Source organism: Amphibalanus amphitrite, unplaced genomic scaffold (assembly GCF_019059575.1).
Source record: "Amphibalanus amphitrite isolate SeventyFive unplaced genomic scaffold, NRLGWU_Aamphi_draft 000142F_arrow, whole genome shotgun sequence".
NCBI lineage: Eukaryota > Metazoa > Arthropoda > Thecostraca > Balanomorpha > Balanidae > Amphibalanus > Amphibalanus amphitrite.
The window spans coordinates 43,989-67,506 of record NW_024881637.1 but is presented as its reverse complement, the minus strand read 5'-3'; the positions used below and the strand labels follow the sequence as shown (position 1 = coordinate 67,506).

The following is a 23,518-nucleotide window of genomic DNA, read 5'->3' as shown; positions in this document are numbered from 1 at the left end:
TATATGGAATATCAGCGTGGGTTTACTTGAGGCTCTCGTAGGCCCAGCAATGGCTGGCATGAGACCCTCTTCGACAGTGGCGGGTGGGCCCTGCCAAATGAGCGTGGCTCTACGACACTAAAGTAAGACTTCATGAGTTGGTGCTGTGCACCTCAGAAGCCCGGTGGTGACGCCGTGTGCCGGCTTGGTTTTTTAGGATTAGCGTGGGACCTCCGGGGCCAGGGCCTGCATAGAGTTTGCATGAGCTAGTATGCAATCTCAGAGGCCATCAGAGCTATTCCCCCCCCCCCCCTTAAAGGCCAATAAAGGGGGCCATCATATCATTCCCCCCTCAAACAGCCGATGGGCCCCCATAGGTGTATGGGGCTCTGGCCCTTATTCGATCGAAACGAGGCTCAAAAAACCCACTCCCAGCTAATAATATATGTAGCTCCCACACCGGTCTTTGAGCGTCCTACACTGACCTCTGAGGGAACTTCAGTGGCGGTCAAGCGCCCACGTTGGCCGCTAAGAGCCCACATCGACCTCTGAAGCCCCACATCTGGCCTATGAGGGCCCCTAACCGGCCTCAGGGGCCCCAACCGGCGTCTGAGCGTCTCACACCGATCTCTGGTGGCCTTATTTCTGTCTCTTGTGTCCCAAGACGAACCGTTAGGTGCCAATGAGGGCCCCGCACTGGCTGCTAAAGACCCGATGCCGGCCTTTAAGGGCCTGCATTGGCCTCTGAGGAGGGCCCATCTTGGCCTTTGAGGGCCCTCTGCTGGCCTCTGGGGTCCAACGACGGCTCATGCCGGTCTTTTAGAGCCCCACGCTGACCTCTGAGGGCCCCATGTTGGCCTGTAATGAGTAAGGACCCACATTAGCCTCTGAGAGCCCAACTCGGTCTCTGATGATCTCAAACTACTGGCCTTTGCAGTTTGCAGGCCCTGTACTTGGTCTCTGAGGGCCCTAAACTGGCCTCTAAGTGAAAACATACATGAGTGGGCTTCTGAAGATGAGAGGGCTTACGCAGACTCCTGCGACCTGCACAGCCTTACGTTGGTCCTGATCGAGATCACTTTACGTCCTGATGGTCCCGCGTAGATTCCCTCATATTTCGACGTCGGGACCCCATGAGCCGTTGTGGGTCCTGGGGCTGGCAGAGACTGATGAAGCCCTCAGGGCTCAGGGCCAGTCTTTTTAGCATGAGGACTAGGCAGGTTGAGTGAGCCCCAATAGAGCCGTTGCGAAGCCCGCAGGAGTCGCGCGCGGCCCTCAGATGCCAATTTTGAAAGCCATGGCTCTCCCGCCGCCACACAACTATATGGGTAAATGTCATAGTCTGAAAATGCTCTCTGGGTTTCACATGCTTGTTCAAAGCAAGAGGTAGGTATCTGTACTTTTCCGCATTGTTTTATAGTGGTAAGGTCATGAATCCGCGTGCCCGACCTTCCAGTATATGCTACACCGATCCGTCGCCATGGTGCAGTGGCCCGACCGGTGGAAACACCGTGGGACGGGAAAACTGGTGATTTTGCCTTAAATTTATCTGAAAGATTCCACGCAAGAATGAGATGGATGAAGCATAAGTAGTGCCAACTGCGCGGCGCCTCGTGGACGTAAAACATTAGCCGATCACCCCCCCCCCCCCCTCCGGTGACGGATAAATGTTATGTTCCGCGAGTGTGAGTTTGGCCCCCCCTTTTGCTAGCGGCTGCGACCGCCAGTGCGGCATACACGCCGCACATAACCGCCAATGCCGCAACGCAGCTTAGATTTCGAAGTAAGCATTTAGTCTCACCCCCAAACGACGCTCCGTGACGAAATCTACCCGCAAACCTAGGTATCCAACAAAATGGCCGATCGAGGTCAAAGATCATAGTAAATTCGCAAAAAGTATAGGTATTTTTCGATGGTATGCCGGATAAAAAGTATATTTACCGTCCGATCGTGCCCAAAATACCACCAAACGACGCGCCGTAACGAAAGCTAGCCGCACACGCAAGAAAATGGCCGATCGAGGTCACAGTTCATAGTAAATTCGCAAAAAAAAATTATTTGCATGAGAGGACTCCGAAATGACGCGCTGTCAAACCTCTATCTTGGATTTCCAAAATTTTGAAAATTTTGAAAATTAGGTATACCTATATACTAAAATTCAAAACTTGGGGAGGGAGTTTACCGGCTGATTTTCTTTTTTTTCTAACTTACTATTCCAACAGAATCCATCTGTCTGTCTGTCTGTTTGTGTGTCCGCACATCGTGTAGTGGGTTCAATTTGTTACGCCTACACGGCAGACGGTTTGTCGTAGGAGATTGAAATTTGCACACCTTATAGGTGAAAGAGCAGGTCAACGCCTTTTCTAGGTTTCGACTCGCTGGGGTGCACGGTTGGCACGTGACGCGCGCCGGAAGAACGTCAATGAAATTTTGATCGGTTCGTAGATCTTCATTGAGAGCCGGGGTCGACAAACTTTGTGGACTAAATGCATGCCGATCGGCGGCGGGTGCCTCGCATTGGCGGATGGGCAAGTTTTAATTTGCATAAAAAGTGGCGAGAGAATATGATGATTGTCGCTAAATGGGTACAGCTGGTGATGGAATTTACAAATGCACCGCGATTGCCGCAAGGCGTCACATTGGTCACAAGGTGTCATTTTTGCCGCAAATCGCACAGTTTTGTCAAATATGGTCCGATATGGGTGCAATTTGGTGCAAAGATGCATGGTCAATCACCGGGTGAAAATGCGCCACGTTTGCCGCAATGCGCCACATTTGTCACAAGCCCCCATGTTTGCCGCATATCGCACAGTTTTGTCAAATATGGTCCTATATGGGTGCAATTTGGTGACAAGATGTATGCTCACACAACAGGTACAGATCCGCTGCGTCTGCCGCAATGCGCCACATTTGTCACAATGCGCCATTTCCGACAAATACGATTAAGGGTATGGGAATGGCACGAATAGGGACAGGGCTAGAACTTTTAAAGTCTGATTGTTTAATGTTTAGCACTCATTGGATCAAATTTGTCTGTGACCTGACATGACCTATTGGTATTGGTAGGGGTAGGCACTGAAAGAAAAAATTACTCACGTTACCACCCCAAACTGAGTTGTCAAAACTCACGACGGCAACTACTCAGGTTCCCTTGGTAACTACTCTTTGGTACTCAGGAGATACTCATGTTAACACTAACGTGACTCATACATAACGTGAGTATTCCGGGTGAGTTGTCAAAACTCACCACCTAAGTACTCAGGTTTGAGCTTCTACTCAGACGCTACCCACAGTATTACCAAGGCGGACCACACGCTTACTCAGGCTAATACTAACGATAACCAACTCTGAATAATGATAATACTAACCCATTTAAGATGGGTGTTACTAACGCGGATGCCAACGCATGAAACCAAAAATGCGTTCGTTAACCTTACGCCTTGCAGACGTGACAAACACGAGGAAAAACACTGAAGTTTATTACAAAAACCCATCATACGACATCTCTGCCAACATGCAATTCAAGAGCTGGGTACGGGGCGTAATCCGTTAAACACAACACTAAAAGAAGTCCGTAAAAAAAACGATGAAACACTCCCATAGATCGCAAACACTGCGCAAGATCGCATAGTTTTTTAACCACCTCCTACCGCGAGATCGGCGCACTGCAGCTCGAAGGGTGCTGGTATTTTGGCTCAGTAGCGCGAGGGACTGGAAAACCATGGGCGCACTTCCACCGTCGCCATCCTTGAGACTGCAGTTTCCAGAAGACGCACCAGTGTCTCCGAAACTTTACCTATGGACCGAAAACAATAAGCTGTTAAGAAATAAAGCGAAAACTTCAGAAGACATCGGCGAGGTGTGTTAAAGGGAATAGTTCACTTTCACGGAATTAGTTTTTTCAATGGATTTATGATTTTTTATGCTCAAAATGATCAAAAGAAAACCTTTTTATAAAAAATATTATTTTCTATATTTTAATGAAGAAATACGATCGGCTTTGTATCGGATTTGGTGACGATCGGCGCAGCGCTTCTGGAGATAGGTATATCGAAAACACTCATGATATAAAGATATTTGTTAAAAAAGATTTGGTGCATAATTGGTTAAATTAGGTGCATTCGCCAAATAACCCGTCGTGAAAACGGCTAGTGTTTTTCTTTTTACAAAGCATGTCGTGGTAAATTATGCAGATGGCATAATTATTAATCATATCTTATATACTGACACTGTGATCGCAAGATACAGAAAGAAGTAGAAAAAATTAGTAACTTTTTAGGAACATGTTAAGATGAGCTATAGATCTCCGTACCTATCGAACAGGAGCAGGCAGACTTCACATTCTGAAGCCACCCGGCGGCGAGCATCCGGCGTCGATCGGGGCGAGCGTCTGTACCGGCACCAGCCCCGGCAGCAGTGCGATGGTATATCGAAAAGAAACTGTGAAAGGAGACATACAGTCGGTATATTTCAATGACACATTTTTGGAAAAAAAACTGCTTCCCTACCTTAATATATCCAACACAACCCAGAGGAACCCAGCGGATAAAATATTTACATAATATTTTAACGTATTTAATCATCAAAACTTTTCATAGAACAAAAGCATTGACTATCATCAAATACGCATTCCATTATTAAAATAACACCTACAAAGCACAAATCTTCACTAATTACCTATCATTAGGGCACATCTCTCTTCGGAGATGTGCTCTCACATCTCCCTCATCTCTCACGGTACATTATGCCTATTTCCTCGCGACACACAATTGCGCTGGTCATTGATCAATAATTATTTAACAAGGTAAGTATATGAACATACTTACTATTGGCCTCGGAATCCGAGTTTCAGTTTCTGCACACCAAGTCCATAAAATGCTGCACACGCGAGCGACGCACCTTCACCACCAAGCAACGGAATTCAACTGAAATAATGGCAGACGCGCGCGAAACGTGCGCGGCTGTGCCACATCGGCTCAACCAATCAGCGAGCTGGAAGCCTACTCACGGCTAGATTACTAACCACATACTCATGATCCTGAGCATAAATACCAAGCATCGATGAGTACTGCCTCACACCATCGCAGGAGCTACAAACGAACCAAGGCATCGTTGGTAAATACGTTAGTTTGCCTGAGTATGACATGAGTCTTATCCTGAATAAAAGGGTTAGTTTCCATAGGATGGTAAAAATTTTTCTCAGTGGGGTAAGGTGCCTAATTAGCGACCCTTTCCGATTTGCGACCTACCTCCCTACAGAAAAACTGGCAGGAGAAAACGGGGTAAGAATATCGTCAAAAGGTCAGCCATACTTTGGTTATCAAATTAAATTATATTCCGGTCGTCGATGTTTCTGGTGGGACGTTTCAGGTGAGTTTAAATAAAAATGACGAGTTTCTTATCCAAAACGTGTGTGTTTGGGCCATCTCTGATGAAAAGCGATGCACATAAGGATGATGAACCTTTTTTATTCTGAATCGACGTTCCTTCTTCAATTGATTGCCGTTTTCCCATAGTGAATCGCTCAACTGTGCACAGCATGGTGGTTAAAAATGTGTCGCAACTCATATTTCCTATTTGCGCCTGACATGGTCGCAAATAGCTCAAGAAGGGAAAGAAAGGGGAAAAGAGAGAAATGAAAATGAGGTGTTGCTGAAGCTTGCAATGTGCGGAAGGGGATGCCAAATGTCGTCACCGACTGCAGGGGTGCCGAATTCAGCGCGGACCTCGAATATCATACGAGATAGCCCGCAAAATTTGGGTTTCCGCCTTCTTTTCGCCTTTCGGTGCATCACGTGATCAGTTTTTACTTCCGTAAATGTGTTGGATAAACGTTCCTGTTCGAGTGATTGAGTGCTTTGCGTATAGGTTACCTTTTTGAGATCATATTTCATCTTTTCAGGCGTCGCATTTTTTGCCATTTTTAATATGGGGAAACCCATAGACTTATTAGCGACCCTCCCCGGTCGCTAATCGGGAAGAGTTCCCTATTAGCGTTTTTTGCAATGGTTTGCCAAAATGCTCACTACAAATAAGTTAGTGAATATTGGGGCAGAAAATGACTATATTTTAATAGAAAAATGAACGATCTCTCCGAAAATCAAGCCAGTAATACAGTGGCACCCACAGAGCGTGAGCAATGACGGTTCAAATTAAGGGGGTCGCTAATTAGGCACCTTACCCTAGTGGTAGGAGTAATGGTAGGGGTAGGTGTAGTGGTAGTGGCAAGCAGGGTTGTATACGACTCAATCAATAGCAATCAATTCAATCACGACAAATTTGGGAAACCAATCAAATCAATCAAGTCAGAGCAGTTTTCGGGAATTGATTCAATCGACTCAAACGCGACAATGAAAGGAATCAATCAACTCAATCAAGCGACTCAAACCAAGACATACATTAGGTTTTTTGCCCCACCAACTTGGAAAGTGTCCATAGCAGTCTGGTGTACCTACCTACCTAACTACCTACAGAAGAAACATAAAAATATTGTCATTTAAAATTATAAATTGCCATGCCATTCAAAGTTTCTATGTAATAAGGAAGGATACCTAATTCCGTGATTATTGGACACGACTGCCAAGAACAGCCATTGTATGATGGAAAGGACAGTCACGATGTGAAATAAATAAATAAATAAATAAATAAACTAGTGATAGACATGTGGATCATGATATTGAGGTTCAATGGGTAGAATTGGAGCAGAAGTTTCATTTAATGGGTGCAAAATAACCCAGTAGTTGACTCGCCCCTTAACCCAAATCACCACCTTTCACCTAAAAGTTGTCAATTTAATTTTGGCCATATTCCAGCTAAGTCACCAGGCTATCTACCCCATGTAAAGCCCCTGTCTGTCTCTTAGGTGAGTTATGCGGAGCTCTTCTGAAATGAATTCTGAACATAATGAACCTAGCTAGGTTTCATGCCACACTGACACCATATGAAAGTGTTGAAAATGCGCTACAAATTTGACAACTTCATTAGGTATGCTTTATGAAGACAGCAGGAAAGCAGGTAGGTACCTACTTACCTGCCTAGATGTGTCACTGGCTACCAACAGTACCAACGAAGGTAGATAGGTACCTGTGAGGTAGGTCAATCATTCCTTCCTTTCCTTATTAATATAGCCTGTGATAAATCTGGTACATTTATGAAATAAAGTTGATAAATTGCAAGATAATGGACCACCTCACTAGTCACTACATTCTCCTCCTAACAGCATTCCCCCACTGCGAAACAAAGAAAACGTTTTGCCCAAAGTGTATCTATATTATAAATCCTAAAAAGTACCCCGCCGCCCACGCCGTGTGCGACGTAGTCACTTTGTAGCGCTTATTGCGGCGGCGTCTGTTGACCTACGGCCGTGAAATTTTACAGCGATGTGGGCCACCTTTACACGTAGGTCGTATTAACTTTTGGGCATGATGCGGCCGGGGGTGCGCCCGCGGCGCGTGCTCGCGCGCCCATAGGGTTAACATTAGAATTGGCAAAAACACGCTATTGCTCGGGAACGGTAAGGGCTACGGGGGTGAAATTTTCACTGCAAATCGGACGCGTGCACTCATTTGTCGTATTAAATTTTCGAGGGGGTTGGTTCAGCGGTGTGCACGTGGTGGGGCCGCGACCGGCGCCGAGCAGAGGGCACGTGCTTTGGGCTCAGTTGTTCGCTTAAAAACCTGAGTGAAAATAATCAGACAACGAAGGCCGACACAAGGCACCGCTCGCCAAGGGGATTCGCCAGTAAATACAATAAATTTGTTTCTGCAATATCTCAGCCGTTTCTGGGCCGATTTAGCTGAAACTTGGACTGTCGGTGGTAGTGTAGGGTAGTGTAGTGTAGGGTAGTGTAGGGGTAGGGTAGGGTAGGGTAGGGGTAGGGTAGGGTAGTGTATAGGGGTAGGGTAGGGTATGGTAGGTTAGGGTAGGGTAGGGTATGGGTTGGGTAGGGTAGGGTATGGGTAGGGTAGGGTAGGGTAGGGCGGGTAGGGGTAGGGTAGGGTATGGTAGGTTAGTGTAGGGTAGGGTAGGGTAGGGTAGGGTAGGGTAGGGTAGGGTAGGGTAGTAGGGTAGGGTAGGGTAGGGTAGGGTAAGGTAAGGTAGGGTAGGGTAGCGTAGGGTAGGGTAGGGTAGCGTAGGGAAGGGTAGAGTTAGGTAGGGTAGAATTAGGTAGGGTAGGGTATAGTAGGGTAGGTTAGGGTAGGGTATGGTAGGGTAGGGTAGAGTAGGGTAGGGTAGTAGGGTAGGGTAGGGTAGAGTAGGGTAGGCTAGTAGGGTAGGGTAGGGTAGGGTAGGGTAGGGTAGTAGGGTAGGGTAGGGTAGGGTAGGGAGTAGGGTAGGATAGGGTAGGGGTAGGGTAGGGGTAGGGTTGAGTTCAAAAAGGGCCCAACATACAAAACACCCAGCAACAATCACCATCCCTTACAGTTCAATTAAAAACAGCTACCCAAATCTACCCAAATAATACACCTAAAAATACAAGTCAATCACCCAAACTAATGCGCCCGTAACATAACATAAATCAAAACATACAGTTATCGCGCCAACCTGTACCTCTAGTATAAATAATTTTTGGTTTTGCCAATGAGTATGTTAAGCTTTTATAAATCCTTATACTATGTCTTTTGATTTTTTGGTAAGATGACGTCATTGATTATCATGTAGTATGGTAGATCATCATAAAATAAATCGGTTGTACAACACCAATTTCGTTTTAATTATTATTTCAATTGAAATGAAACCACTTAATAATATTCGGTAAAATATTTTAAGGAAAATGAAATAGGTATATTAAATATGTTATGCTTAGGCTCTCAGGAGAAAAGGATCAACAAACGTTCTGCTGCAAATTAAACAGTGCAGCGAATTAGCTATTAGGGTACGTAAACGTAATTAGCGAGACGAAAACGGCGCTTTTGTTTCAGTTATTGTTGTAGGGAGTTCAGTGTTGTAGGGGTTTCAGATATTTATAGAGTTCAGTGGGTTGTTTCTGAGGAGATGTGGAAATGTGAATTATTAATTAATCACAATTCACACTTTATTAGTTTATAGGGCCTTGCACTTTATCATCTGGATTAAAAAAAAACGTTTCCTGCTGAGTGCAGAAAGGTAGGTAGGTGCATCGCCAGGTTCTATCACCAGGATTGGAGCAGTTATTGCAGTTGAAAGTCAAAGTTGGCTGTTCATGTTTAGGCCCTGTTCTTTATTTGGCCATCTACCCCATATTGCAGTTGTGATGACAAGCAGTTTTCAGTGTAGTTTTGTGATCTTTGATGTCATCAATTGGTGTCATTATTTTTTGTCAACTAAAACTTATTTGAGCTTTCCATTCAGTCGACTCAATCATACGAGTCACTCTAATTTTCGGGAATCAAATCAGTCAACCAGTCGCTAAAGTCAAATGAGTCAGTCAACCAGTCATCTCGAAAAGTCAATCGACTCAATCCAATCAACTCAAAATACGCGTTGAAACAAATCAATCAATTCAATCGACTTGATTGGTATACAACCCTGGTGGCAAGGGTAGTAGTAGGGGTAGGGGTAGTAGGGGTAGTAGTAGGGGTAGTGGTAGGGGTAGTGGTAGGGGTAGTGGTAGGGGTAGTGGTAGGGGTAGTGGTAGGGGTAGTGGTAGGGGTAGTGGTAGGGGTAGGAGTATGGGTAGTAGGGTGGTAGGGGTAGGGGTAGTGGACAGTGGTAGTGGTAGTGGTAGATGTAGTGGTAGGGGTAGGGTAGGGTAGGGGTAGTGGTAGAGGTAGTGGTAGGGGTAGTGGTAGGGATAGTGGTAGAGGTAGTGGTAGGGGTAGTGGTAGGGGTAGGGGTAGTGGTAGGGGTAGGGGTAGTGGTAGTGGTAGGGGTAGGGGTAGGGGTATTGTATTGTATTGTATTGAACAATCATGAGCGATCCACATTCTAAAAGTGCGTGGCGATTACTGCTCAGAATCCGTATCCGCGGTTACTAATCTAAACATTCACAGCATTCACACATTCACTCACGTCAAAGCACGGACTGAGACACTTTCGTAGTGCCACAGGTACAACTCACCCACCCACCAACCCGTTGGTCAGCGACGATCAGTTGATGCCCCGTCCACTATCGCGGCTTTAACAGATCGGGCAAAGCGGGCGGGAGACAGCTGCGACAGCTGAGTTGGGAGACTGTTGAGTAGAGCAGCGGCTCGATAGCCGAACCGCCGCCTACCCGTTTCCAGCCGTGGTCGCGGAAGGTGAAAGAGGTGGTCTTGCCTGGAGTGTCTCTCCCGGACAGCGCTGTTTGTGACGAACATGGTTGCCAATTCCTCGGGTTCGCCGCGCTGAATGGCTTTGTGGGCGATAACAAGGGTTTGGTAATCAGCCATATGACGCGGGGACAGCCACCCGAGCTTTTTTCGCAGGTCAGAGACATGGGCAAATTTACGGCGACCGAAAATGACTCTAGCAGCGAAGTTCAAAATTTTTTGGAGACGATCGAAATTTTTTTGGGACCCATTGCCATAAACTGAGAGGCAGTACTGGATGCGTGAGATAACGAGTGCTGTCACGAGCGTTCTAATGATGCCATCCGGGAGACTGTGGCGCGCATGGGAGAGACCGATCAACAGTCCCGTACACCGGCGACTGAGTTCGGAGACGTGAGCGTCCCAGGATAGAGTACTGTCAAAAGTGACGCCCAGGTTCCCCACCTGCGCGCACGGCTGCAACGCTGCGTCACGGAACGATACCCTGAAATCTGGCAATTTGCGTAAATTTTGACGACTGCCGAAGACAATGAGCTGTGTTTTACTGGCGTTGACCTTCAGGGCGTTAGCGCAGAACCATTCGTTGAGTGACGCGAGCAAAACCTCCATGCGCGAGATGAGAACTCCAAGGTCCCTGGCAGGACCGCTAACCAATACTTGGGTGTCGTCGGCATATTGAAAGACTACTGCATCACCCGCGTACAGCGATAGGTTGTTAGAGAAGATGGTGAAAAGTAACGGACCTAACGCAGAGCCCTGGAAGACACCCATGGTATTAGGAAGAGGCCGAGACAGCACTCTACTTCCGGACCCATTTTTCAACGACACGCTCTGGGTGTGTCCATGAAGATAGGCGGCGAACCAGGAAATTTCGATACCGTGCAGCATAAGTTTTTGCATCAGAAGCTCGTGGTCTATCACGTCAAAACATTTACTAAGGTCGAGAAGGCATAGCATTGAGATCTCCCCCCTGTCGGTGGCGGCCAGGATGCGTTCAGTGACGGACAACAACGCGGTTTCAGTAGAGTGCCGGGGGCGGAAGCCGTGCTGTGAGGATGCCAGCAGGTGATTGTGAGAGAGGTAGATGTAGAGCTGCTGATGGACAATGCGCTCAACCACTTTCATGATTACAGGAACCAGGGAAATGGGCCGGAAGTTTGCGGGGTCTGAAGGATTGCCGGATTTGAACAGAGGGTGAACTATGGAATGTTTCCATGAATCGGGGATGTCGGATTGAATTAAGCAGGTATTGATAATATGCAGGATGACGCCACCAATAGCTCGGAATCCGGCTTTCAGCATGCGAACGCAGACACTGTCGGTACCGCAAGCACCCGAGCTACGCATACTGAAAATCGTCCGCTCAAGCTCGGCAAGTGTGATTTCTCGAAGTTGAAAACTGCATGCGCCAACACGGGTAAGACGTACATTCAAATCGGTAGGTGCGTTTTGGGCTCGGATCTCGGCAGCGACACGAGGACCGACGGATACAAAGAAAGAATTTAAGTCATTGGCAGATAGGTCAGGCTGAACATCAGGACCATCCTTCTTACCGGCAACCACCGACCTGATACATTGCCAAACTTTGTTGGGGCCCCGTTCCCCGATTTCCCTCTGTAGTTCCACCCGCCGGTCGCGACGCAAAGCCGCCCGGACAGAGCGGTTAAGGGTTTTGTACTCGCTCGAGTTGCGGCCTAAATGGCGGAGCGCAGCGCGACGTTGGGACATGAGATCTCGAGTGGCGACGGAGACGGGAGGAGCAGTCGGGTTACGGATAGACACACGCTTAATTGGGGCATGGGCATCGAAAACAGGTACGAAGAAAGACAAGAAAGCATCCCACTTATCACTGACGGTTTCGGCGGAGAATACATAATCCCAGTCAACATCGAGTAAGTCATGATGCAGTGCAGGGTGATCTAAACGCTTAAAAGAGCGAGACGAGATAACAGTGGGCTTTTGACGCAGTTTCGGCACATTCACAACGACATCGATAAGTTTGTGAGGACTGAAGTGACAATATTTAACACGGGTGTCGCAAACGAGCTCACGGTTGTTAACAATACACACATCCAGGAGCGAGCCGGAGGAAAATGTTGCAGTTGTCACTAATTGATCTAATGAGTAATTTGATAGGAAGCTGCTTAGGTGTTGACGCGCGCGGAAATTAGGCTCTTTCAATAAATCACAGTTGAGGTCGCCGCAGATGACAAGCGGAACACTGGGGTAATCGATTATAACTCGTTGCAGTTGGGCCTCGAGGTCCGTGAAGTCGGCAACCAGAGCAGCCTCACTGTGTCGGGGTGGCCGATACAGGGAGCAGATAATCAGCTGCCGGCCCTGTTCAAGCTTTAGCAGCGCCCACAGTGACTCCAGGCTGCTGGCAGGGCTCCCACTGCCCGGGATCTTGAGTCGGGTTGACGTGATTTTAGCCTTGGTGATAATTGCGACACCGCCGTAACCGCTACCATCTGGGCGGTCCACACGACAAAGCGTATATCCTGGAATGACCAGGAGGCGGTTCGGGGTGGTCGAGCGCAGCCAGGTCTCAGCCAGAAGCATGACGTCGTAGTTGTGACGATTGAGCTCAAACGTCAGCTCCTGAATTTTGGGCTTCAGGCTTTGAATATTCAGGGAGCCGATGAGTAATTTGGGCGGGTCGGTCGGCCGGTTAGACTGGCGCTGAGTCTGTCGAGCGGGCCGGCCATGTGCCCCGTCCACTGGGCTGAGGGGGCGTGGCCGATTATGACGGCGGATGACATGGGCGGGAAGACTGCGCCGGATAGTCTCGGCGACTTCCCGAGCCGTGTTGTTGTTCAGCCGGTCACGCACCTCCATCAGAAATGCCAGGTCGTATGCACAGGCAGGAGCAATTTGGTCGTCCCGTCGATGGTTGATGACAGGTGTTTGGCACTCTACACGGCGAGACCCGTGAGGGGTCCCAGTGCCGGGAGCAGTCAGCTGTTCGCTGCTCCCATGTCCCCTCGCGCGCCGAGCACGCCAGCCCGCGCGACGGCCGCGCCGAGCGGGCCGCCGGGGCAGGGGACGAGGGTCGGCCGGCATTGTTGTTAGCCGGCCGCTACCGGCGTCTCGGGCGCCCGCCGGGACCCATAGGGGCTGGTCACCATGGCAACCGACGGCGGTTGGGAGGGGGAGACTTGAGCCTTGAAGGCATGCGCGGCGGAGAGAAAATAGTCCTGCAGAACTTGATGATTATCTTGAAAACGACTGCAGATAGACGCTTAAAAATTGCGCCGTTGAGTGCGTCATTAAAAAATACGTAAGTCTTTATGTAACGATGAGCTCTTCTCTTCGATAATTTTTCCGATGGCTTCACGACAGCGGCTCCAGCGACGAGCTCCGACAATTTTGAACAGCAAATAAAACCAGATACGGTTCACTCACAGGTCAGGTGATTCCAAAATAAGATGCAGGATGAGAAGTAGAACACAGAATACACAAAGTCACCAATCGCACGCGGTTTTTCCCACTCCCGGGTAGTGGTAGGGGTAAGGGTAGTGGTGGAGGCAAAAGCAGAACAGTGGCCCGGGCTGATCCCAGCGGACGAGAGGTGACCTATGTGAGCTGGCCTGACCCAAAGTGACCGGGGCTGACCCCTTTGACCCGTCTTGACCCCGTATCACCCAAATTTCATCCAACAACGCCCTCAGAACAGTTCTTTTTTAAATTATCTTCACATTTCCGTCCATATCTATGCTTCTAGACGACACATCGACATGAATCAAACACCATTCGAAAGCAAATTGGCTGGTGCCGCATTTTTTTTTCTACCACGCAGCAAAGCAAGTGGCGCAGCCGCTTGTCTTTCACTATACGAAAGAACATACATTTTTGAATATGTAGGGTGAGTTTCTAGTTAAGCAATAAATATGGCAGTTAGAAGCCTGCTAAGGGTAAGATGTCGACGGCTGAAGCGGGATCGGCGGACGCGGAAAAAGCGGCAATCACAATTTGTGTTTACACACTCATAACTCAAGTTTTTACCGGCCGATTTTCAAAATTCTTTGACCATAAGGTTGCCTGTACATTTCTTAGTCTTCTCACCAAATTTGACGCGAATCGAATATAATCAGCGGTAATGAGCGCGATGTAAAGATGGAACCGTCCCGGCCCGGCACAGCCTACAATTCAGGCGGCGCGTAACGGCTAGCGCCGGCCGCCGCGCCGCCGCGCCGCTGCGGCGGCGGGATGTTTTTTTTTATACCTAGGGGAGACCCGGGAGGTATGGGCCGGTTTTGTGAAAAGGCAATTTTCTTCCAGTGGGAAGTGGCTAGACCCAGTTTTTCACTCTATATACGTGAAATTGCCTTTCGCCTGCAAAGTGTGCCTGATATTAGGAATCCGGCATTACCCATTTTGTCTCGAGATAACTTTCAATAAATCATGCGCTTTTTCGATCCATCAAAATACACCGGGAGGTATGGGCCATGGCCCGGGAGGTATGGGCCGGTGCCATGTTTCATATTCTTTTTATGAGATATGAAATGTGAGATATCTCATTATGAAATATGAGATATCATATTCTCGATAATGAGAACAATACTCGTAGCTGGTATCTTCCTTGATCTCTCTTAGAGCCCAGGAACCGCATAAGCGGCCAACAGCTTACTTCATGGGGGTCACATGGGCACATATGTCTTTTGGTAACCTCAATCATGCTCCATGAAATAAGATAAATAATATTTTTCTGTTCGAATGAAATTTGTAGTTAAATTTTCGACCTTGCGCGACAAAAATAAAAGTTACTGAAGAGGACACTCAATGAAAGCATCATTTTATTGATTTAGGATCAATGGGGGTGGGTGGCCCGAACCTCCCGGTTAGGACGCCAGAATGTGCGTAGCATCTCAGCTCATAAACTTGCAAGAAAGCTTCAAATTGTCTGTCCAGTCTTAATTTGCATGCTTTAAACTTTATATCACCGATGGTGTGACATCATAAAGCGAGCCTGGTTCAGATTTATCACGAATTTTCTGTATGTACCGTATTTTACTCGAAGAGGGCAAAAACGCTTTATCACCGCTCATTGCCAAAGAAGACTGAGGAAAATTTTGGAAATCACGTGGGTTGTATAACGGAATGGCTGCTACCAGTTTACGCGGTCAAATGTGTAAAAATACGCAACACTTCTTCAAAACTGCGATGGCCCATACCTCCAGGGGGCCCATACCTCCCGGGTCTCCCCTACATACAACAACATCCACAAGCATCGTGGCTTTTCAGTTGAGGTGATTATGAGGTGATGCGTGACTTTACACCGCTATTAGTAGAAAAGTTGCAAACCATTTTCTTATTTCTTGCACGAGAAGATCCGCAATTCAATTCTAGACAGGTAGCCAGAATTTCACATTAATATTATGTTTGCGGCGCGAGTTATTGGCGAAAAACAGGAGGGGTGGGCGAAATCCGCCCCTCCCCCCTTCCACTGCGCGTGTTAAGCTTAAACAAAAACAAATATTTAGCGAAAACATTCAGTTAAGTTGTGGGGGCGGCGTCGCCCCCACGCCTTCAAGTTGCGGGGACGTCGCCCCCCCCCACAGCCTTCAAGTTGTGGGGGCAGTCTGCCCCCATTGCCCCCACGGTTCCCGTGTCCATGGCGGTGTTCTCTATCTTCCCATCTTCCCCTAAAAGGGCGCGGCGGCGTGGCCTATCGTTGGCACTGTGCTCCGCTTCCTCCACACCACACATCATTTGCTGTGCCCACCAATAATATACTGATTTTATGCCTTGTGCACTACTTCACTACAAGAGCAGAGTTCTAATAATCCTGAAGGCGCACGGCCATCTGGCTCAGTGCCTGTCAGTGGCATTCAGTTCGGCCGGAGTGCGGTCAGATGCCGTCCGGCGGCCGGTCTCTCGGCGGTGGCCGCTGCGGCGGTCGGCGGCCACAGCCACAGTGTGACCGTCCGTGGCCGAGCCTCACCTGGCGGTCAGACCGCGCGGACAGTCCGTGTGCACGGCGGCCTGGAACAGGATGGCCCACACCAGCCAGTAGGTGCGGAACAGCGAGAACTTGTGGTCCCGCGGCGCCACCGTCTGCCGGCGCACGAAACCAACACCAGTCAGCACACGGAGGACAACGCACATACAGCGGCTGACAGGACAGTCGCCTCATAAAAACAACAAACCGACCATGGTCAGAGTGGATTGAACTGCATGGTGCCGACGCTGGTGTCTGGCTGACCTTCATGTTGTATCCGGACGGACTGAGCCACTCGAACAGGAAGATGGTGAGCGCCGTGGCGTGAATGGCCACGAACGCCACCAGCGTCCAGGAGGCCGTGTCGAACGGCTCTGCAACAGCACACACAGTCAGACGGCTCTGCAGCGGGAGCACACAGAGTAGAACGGCTCTGAGAGGGAGCACACAGAGTGGAACAGCTCTGAGAGGGAGCACACAGAGTAGAACGGCTCTGAGAGGGAGCACACAGAGTGGAACAGCTCTGAGAGGGAGCACACAGAGTCGTCACAGAGGCCAGCCAGTTCGGTTGGACAGCAGAATTGTCACTGGGAAACTCACGGGAAACACTGAAACACGGACACATCTAACACCGGGTGAGGCAGTTACCCAGGAACGCAGTCGGCGAGATGATCCCCGTCCGCTTTGCCACCAATATCGTTGTTCCCGTCTCCAGAAATGGCACACTAAAGTCTGAAATAAAATATGATCGCGTTACACAGCAACATTTTGATAAATGGAGGTCGAAAAGTAGTAACGTTTCCTAGCAAAGTAAAAAACAAAGTTTCGCAACAGACACAACGAGGAAAAAAACCTAGGGGTTATTAGCATGATATAAATATGGCATGCTGAGGGCTCAGAAAGTGGGTGCCTACAGTTTTGTAGGCTTCCTGCAGGAAAACAACGAGCTGAGACAGCCTAAGAAAAGCGACTGATAGCATCCGAATAAATACATTCACACCTATGGTATAATTAGGTATAGAGGTAGAGGTATCACCTGTCTGTGTTTTCACGAGAAGCAGCTCGCACACATGCACAGATAGTATCTGTTACTTTTCTATGTTATGTAACCAATACCTAATTTCAATCGTGTGAGTGCTTTGGCTGAAGCCCGTGACTATGACTAGTGCTGTTTCCGTTCGGTGTAGCGGCGGAGACGTCTGCCATACCGATGACGCTCTCCCTGTCGGAGTTGATGTTGAACGACGTGATGACCATGTCGCCCTTCCTGTTCATCAGGGCGCTCACCAGTCCCGTCCAGGAGCCGTTCTGGAAGGACAGAGCACTCCGTACAGCGCCATGGACCGGACCGTAAACGCCCCACCCAGCTGTGCACACACTGTCCACTGACTTAGCGCCATCAGAGCGCATACAAACGTTAACGACCGGGAGGGTGCGCGATAGACAGACGAGATAGACTGGAGAGAGAGAGAGAGAGAGAGAGAGAGAGAGAGAGAGAGAGAGAGAGAGAGAGAGAGAGAGAGAGAGAGAGAGAGAGAGAGAGAGAGAGAGAGAGAGAATGGGCGCAGGGCTAAGTGCTTTACCTCAATGGTTCCCCATTTGCCGTCGTCCACCCGCACCAGATCGTATGTAAATATAAGGTCCTTGGCAAACTTTTCCAGCAGGTCAATGCAGAAGCCGGAGCAGCACTGGTAGAGCGATGAGTTCCTCTGAGCGACCGTTAGGTTCATGCTGCCAACAGGCAGTGAGGGGGTAACACACTGCATTATGAATCTATCCATACCGGTTCCAGAAAACTAACGTGTCTGGGACTCAGCTTCGTTTTACATAGAAAACAATTTTAACGCCTTTTTGCTTGCTTTTGTAGATTTATTATGTAATGTAAAACATATCAGTTGCGAGTTCAATGGGTTTTCGTAAGATGAATAAAAATGTCCTGTTTTAAAAGCACATGAGTGCGGTATAAATGACGAACATGTGTAATGCTGGACTGGGGTCAGCAGGTAGGTATGTCCTCGGTCCTTACCCCTCGATGTCGGCTTCTGGCGCGATCCTGCAGAGCACGCCGCGGTTGGCGCTGCACTTGCCCGTGATGGGGTCCGGCATGCCGAGAATCACGTACGGAGACTCCTCGAGGAACAGAATCTGCCGGCACGACTACTGTCAGCGGTCCCCGTACAGCCGGTCCCCGTACAGCCGGTACCCGTACAGCCGGCACCCGTACAGCCGGCACCCGTACAGCCGGTACCCGTACAGCCGGTCCCCGTACAGCCGGTCCCCGTACAGCCGGTCCCCGTACAGCCGGTACCCGTATAGCCGGTACCCGTACAGCCGGTACCCGTGCAGCCGGTGCGCGACCGCCAGCTGCTCACGCGGGAGTGACTGGCAAGTGGCAACTGGCTGTAGGAGTCCAGTTCAGCGCTACACACGGTCACCCTCTCAGCACAATGGAATCTGCCATATAGCGGACGTCCGATGTGAACGGTGGGGCGGCCGTTTGGCGGGGGGGGGGGGGCGCACCTTGAGGTGGAACTTTTCCGGCACGCCCTCTGGCGGCACGTGCGACAGGCCCGGCCAGACGATGTCCTTGATGTTGAGCTGGTCGGCCTGGTCGGCGCGCCAGGTGCCGATCTGCCGGAGAGCCGGGGCCAGCGTGAACAATGGCCGACATCGACCGGCTGCAGCAGCCATCGCCCAGGCGCGGCGACAGTGGCGGCCAGGGGCACCCCAGACCCATGGCGGGGGTGGGGGACGGCGGCCAGGGGCACCCCAGGGGCCGGGGTGGCGGCGGTCAGGGGCACCCCGGCCCCGCCTATAGGGATGAAGTAGGTGATGGGAATTATCAGAAGCTGAAAAGCTAAGCCGGTGTAGTGGCGTCCGTTGGATGTAAGTATCGGAGTGATATTCCTAGTTGCCTACAGTCCTCTATACTTAGCTGCCACTTGGATTATGCCCCCGACTATGCTGGCTTGAGTTTCACCATTTAACAACAACATACGAACATTGTTATCTCACGACAAATAATGTTTTGAATCTACATGCATCCACTATTACAAAATTTATTTAGAGGACCTCGACTGTTTGGCACTGACCTCCTCCCACTGTTGGGCACTGACCTCCTCCCACTGTTGGGCACTGACCTCCTCCCACTGTTTGGCACTGTTCCCTCGTCGCAAGTTCATGATTTTCAGCTGCGCCGACTTGACCGTGCCGTCCGAGTTGAACGCAAGGTAGTCGGGCACCTCGTCCAGCCGAAAACTCACGTTCAACAGATGTCTGCCAACATAGGAGACATTACAATTCCAATCAAGCAACCTTTGCCGGCGTACGACACAAACTTCGCAATCGCGCTCAGAGAATACATTGCCGTCTCACGCCTTATTGAGCTCTGTGGAAAAACGCAGGTGTGCGTCGCTGACAGACGTAACGATTGATAGGTGCATAAATAACATGATTCATGTTATCTATGATAGGGGGTATCCGATTTCAAGTTCTCCGGTAAGCCGGTGACCTCAGGGGCCAGGTCAAAGGTCCCAAGCAAGGGTATGTACGTATAGTTTTTTTATATAAACAGACAACTTCGCCAAGCATGGTTAACACGATAACGCAGCAATTTTGACATTATCGTGTTACCATGCTCATTCGCGTCAAATGCGACACTTCTATGATGTTGACCTGAGGTCAAAGTTAGCGCTGTTTTGTTGGCCGCACTGTTGGGTCGTATATGGGGTCGGGCCCCCATTACCGTGACCATTAGTTTCTCCGGAGTGATCGGCGCTGCCCGGGTGTCGTGTCATCACGGCGCCGAGAGCCCAGCATCGATCCCGCCACCGCCGCCGCGGCGCCGGGAAGCCCGACACGCTCCGACCGACCCCGACCCGACCCCGGCTCCGTGGGCCTCGTGCACGGAGGTAGGTACATACTTACTCGTATAATGAGAACAAGACTACATACATGAACGATTGATAGGGGAGAGTGGGGCAGGTCGGCCCGTTAAGCGAAAAATGCTCTCACGGACAAACTTGAGGTTTGTCGCTAAGTAAGCGGTTTTATTTGCCTATTCCTTTTGCCAATTGATGAATTCCACATAACCCCAGCAGATTATGTTTGTTAGGGATAATGCGCGTTTTCCTCGAACAAGTCATTTCGGGCATCTTAACCCGTGGGTGGGTAGGATGCCCACTCCGTTGCGGAAGATGCACTAAAATTTAACGGCTCACGGTTGCTTGGAACGCGTTAGAGATAAAGGGCTAATAATTGGCATAACTGAACTTTGATTCAATGAGGATCTTTTGACACCAAAAGTTTTTTATGTCAGGCTATGCTACTGAGCTGTGACGCTTTCATATGGTGGTCACGTTGCAAGGAAGCCTCTGCTTTGTCCAAAAAGTCGAAATGCTCTCAGTGCGAAGCTATCTTTCGTAGAGATGAAACTCACAGGTTGTAGCAAGCTTTCAAGCCTTCACAACCTGTAGGTAACTATCTACCTCAGATTTTCCATATGAGACACTTTATCACTGCGACCTTTGGCTTGACGTAGGGGCGCCTTTCCCCACAGGCCACAGCTACCTGGGCGTCTTACAAGTTTGCGTCCATCCACGCATAAATATGTCCAAATAAAACTGCAGTTGTAACGCAGCTCATTATGGCGTCATTTAACCCTCGCCCTGGCAGGGCATTTTTCATAACACGGCCTGGCAGGGGGGGTCGATGCGACCCCCCTCGCGATTGGCTCCTATGGCACCTAGAAGCACCAAATTTGGTAGGTAGGTGGACCCCCTGGATTTCTCGCCCCTGTGCAAATTTGGTTGCTCTAGGTTAATATCTAGGGGGGTTTTGGGGGGTATAAATGTAAAAATTTCGCTAACAACAGGTCAAAAGTTTTTTGCTTATAACTTTTGATCTAATTAAGATAGAGCAAAAAGAAAAGCACCAGTGAACTCAGCACGTCAAGGCGCGTCGAATGATATACTTCTTAGCTTGCTTAAGTGTACTTAAAGTTTTTCTTAAATTTTAAGTAAACTTAAATTGATAAATTAAGTTCAAGTTAACCAAATTGCATCATATCGCATATCATTCGATTCGGCTGATCACCAGGAACACAATGATACCACTTTTTAAGCTCTAGCGTCATTATGTGCCAAGTTATTGGCAAAAACGTCATTTGACCTCAGTTGACCTCATTTGACCTGACCCATGGATAAGTACACCAAAAAAAAGAAGCACCAAGTGACCTGCTGTTACTTACTGTGGTTTCAAAGCACAAAAGTGATAGAACGAAGCGGATATATCCAGTATTTTCCGAATTTAGTATTTTCCCATAGGCCTAACATTACGACGTAATGATCTCTAACTGACCTCAGGCCATTGACCTCAAAAAAAAACCCGAACGATATGTTTTACAATTCGGTGAACTTAGCACATCCTGAAAGTTTGAAGGAAATCATTTCAAAACTGTGGGTTGGACAGGTGCAAAAAGAAAATTGAAATTTGACCATGACCTTGTACCGGTTTTTCTGACCTGGTGACCTGACCCAAGGTCACCTGGACCTGAAATTTTCAGGTCATATGTAAAAAGGTTGCCCCATAGGCTGTGCCAAATTTGGCGGCGCTGCGCGCCGCCGTTTTTACGCTATCTTCGAAAAACCTTAGGGGGGTCGCATCGACCCCCCCCCTGCCAGGGCGAGGGTTAACCCTCGCCGGCCGAGGGGGGGGCGGGTGCCGCCCCCCCCCATAGGGTTTTTTCGCGATAGCTCCGAACACGCTGGCGATAGAGAGCTGAAACTTGGCATACCTGACCTTTGATCCAAGCCGCATCTTTTGACACCAACCGCATTTTTGGGTCAGGTCAGGTCACTGACCTATGACGTCATAAGTGAACCTCTGCACGGTCTTCAGATGTCGCAACTTCGCAACGCCCTCACTGCCAGAGGAGATATCACAGGGAAATGAAACTTGCAGGATCTAGTATCCATTATGAGTCTCACAACTTGTATATCTCGGATTTTTCCTAAAGGTCATATGAGGTCAGGTCATTTTCGTGACCTCACCATTATAAGTCAATGGGGAAAAATTCAAACTGCTATTCTGGCGCCGGGAACGATCTCCAACTATCTCAAGCACACAGAATCGTGATTTTATGCACTCCTTGCAAGGTTAGATGCGTCACTTTTGCAATGTTGACCTTGCGTGACGTCATTTATGACGTCATCAAGGTCATATTAGTTTTTCGTCAATAACTCTTGATCAAATTGAGCTAGCGAGCCGGGAAAGCCACCAATGGACTCAGGAAGACCTGCCGAATCGAATGATATGCGACATGACCCCTTTCGACCAACTTCGTGACCTGGGGGTGCTGACCTGACCTTGACCTGAGGTCAACACCCCAAGTTGACCTGACCCGGACAAAAAGTATATCATTCGACGCGCCTGAGCGAGACGAACACGATGCTGCCAAAATCGGCGCTCTGCGGCCGTTTTTTGCGAAGTTATTCACCAAAAACTGAACCGTACCTTGGGGCACTTGACCTGACCTCAGAGGTCACCGGTTGACCTAGGACCTTAAAATCGGGTACCAATCTCTGCGTCTCGTAACGGCGCACACGCTCGTGTTTTCCGCGACGCGCTAGCTCCACCAGGGGCGAAACGGCGAGGGGGGTCGTACCCGCCCCCCCCCCCCCTCGGCCGGCGCGTATGTAGAAAACCAATAGGTCCGGCGAGGGTTAAGAGGGAAATGCTGCACATGCACTTACAAAAACAAAGGAAAAGGGTACTTAGTCAATGAACTGATCGAATAATAGCTGCATTTCATCGGACAAAACAAAATACAAAACTAGCAATAAGATAGTTACTATTGCCCATCCGCTTCGCAAACTTCACTAAAGACGCATCATTTTTTATAAGTAACCAATCTCTGGTTTTTCTTGGACAATTATGAAAAATAATCATGTCTTGTTTAGGTCAGGTCGCCAGAGGCCATCAAAGGTCAAGTTTTGCCAATTTCATTCATTTAATTTCGATCCGTATCGTCGAGCTGCCAGCACATCTGAGGTGCTTTCACCGCTCTAGCATGTCCCTATCAAAAGTTATTGTCAAAAACTGAGCCTGGGGACCTTTAATGAAGTGAGATGACCTCAGGGGCACAAATAGGGGTCACAGTTGCAATTTTTAGATTCAAGATGTCATGTTTACCCACAAACCGAAGTTTGAGAGTGTTGAGAACGACGTTCGTCCAAAAGAGGCGCATTTCAATTTTCTCACATTTACTTACCTACTAAATGAGAGGTCGCAAAATGGACCTGACCCTAGGTCAAAGATATTAAAATCCCAAGATATAAATTTTATGCATACTGGCATTCTTATCAAT

At 48.9% G+C, this 23,518-nt stretch overlaps 1 protein-coding gene and 1 long non-coding RNA gene across 6 annotated transcripts in view; both read right to left on the bottom strand.

The window, feature by feature from the left end:
* The window catches only part of LOC122382537 (glutamate receptor ionotropic, NMDA 2B-like), an 82,986-nt gene that overhangs the window by 27,852 nt on the left and 31,616 nt on the right, over positions 1–23,518 (bottom strand). For all 5 annotated transcript variants that reach the window (XM_043368004.1, XM_043368002.1, XM_043368006.1 and 2 more), the window contains exons 8-15: positions 19,293–19,428; positions 18,673–18,783; positions 18,179–18,297; positions 17,736–17,883; positions 17,361–17,460; positions 16,801–16,884; positions 16,417–16,526; positions 16,156–16,268 (exon numbers count right to left, since the gene is read on the bottom strand). In XM_043368004.1, the coding sequence (XP_043223939.1) occupies positions 16,156–16,268; positions 16,417–16,526; positions 16,801–16,884; positions 17,361–17,460; positions 17,736–17,883; positions 18,179–18,297; positions 18,673–18,783; positions 19,293–19,428 (921 nt within the window). The remainder of the gene's footprint in view (positions 1–16,155; positions 16,269–16,416; positions 16,527–16,800; positions 16,885–17,360; positions 17,461–17,735; positions 17,884–18,178; positions 18,298–18,672; positions 18,784–19,292; positions 19,429–23,518) is intronic.
* LOC122382539 lies at positions 3,252–5,049 on the bottom strand. The gene is made up of 3 exons (XR_006256698.1): positions 4,806–5,049; positions 4,292–4,419; positions 3,252–3,775 (listed from the first exon to the last, which is right to left on the bottom strand). It is a non-coding gene; the product is annotated as an uncharacterized LOC122382539 (long non-coding RNA).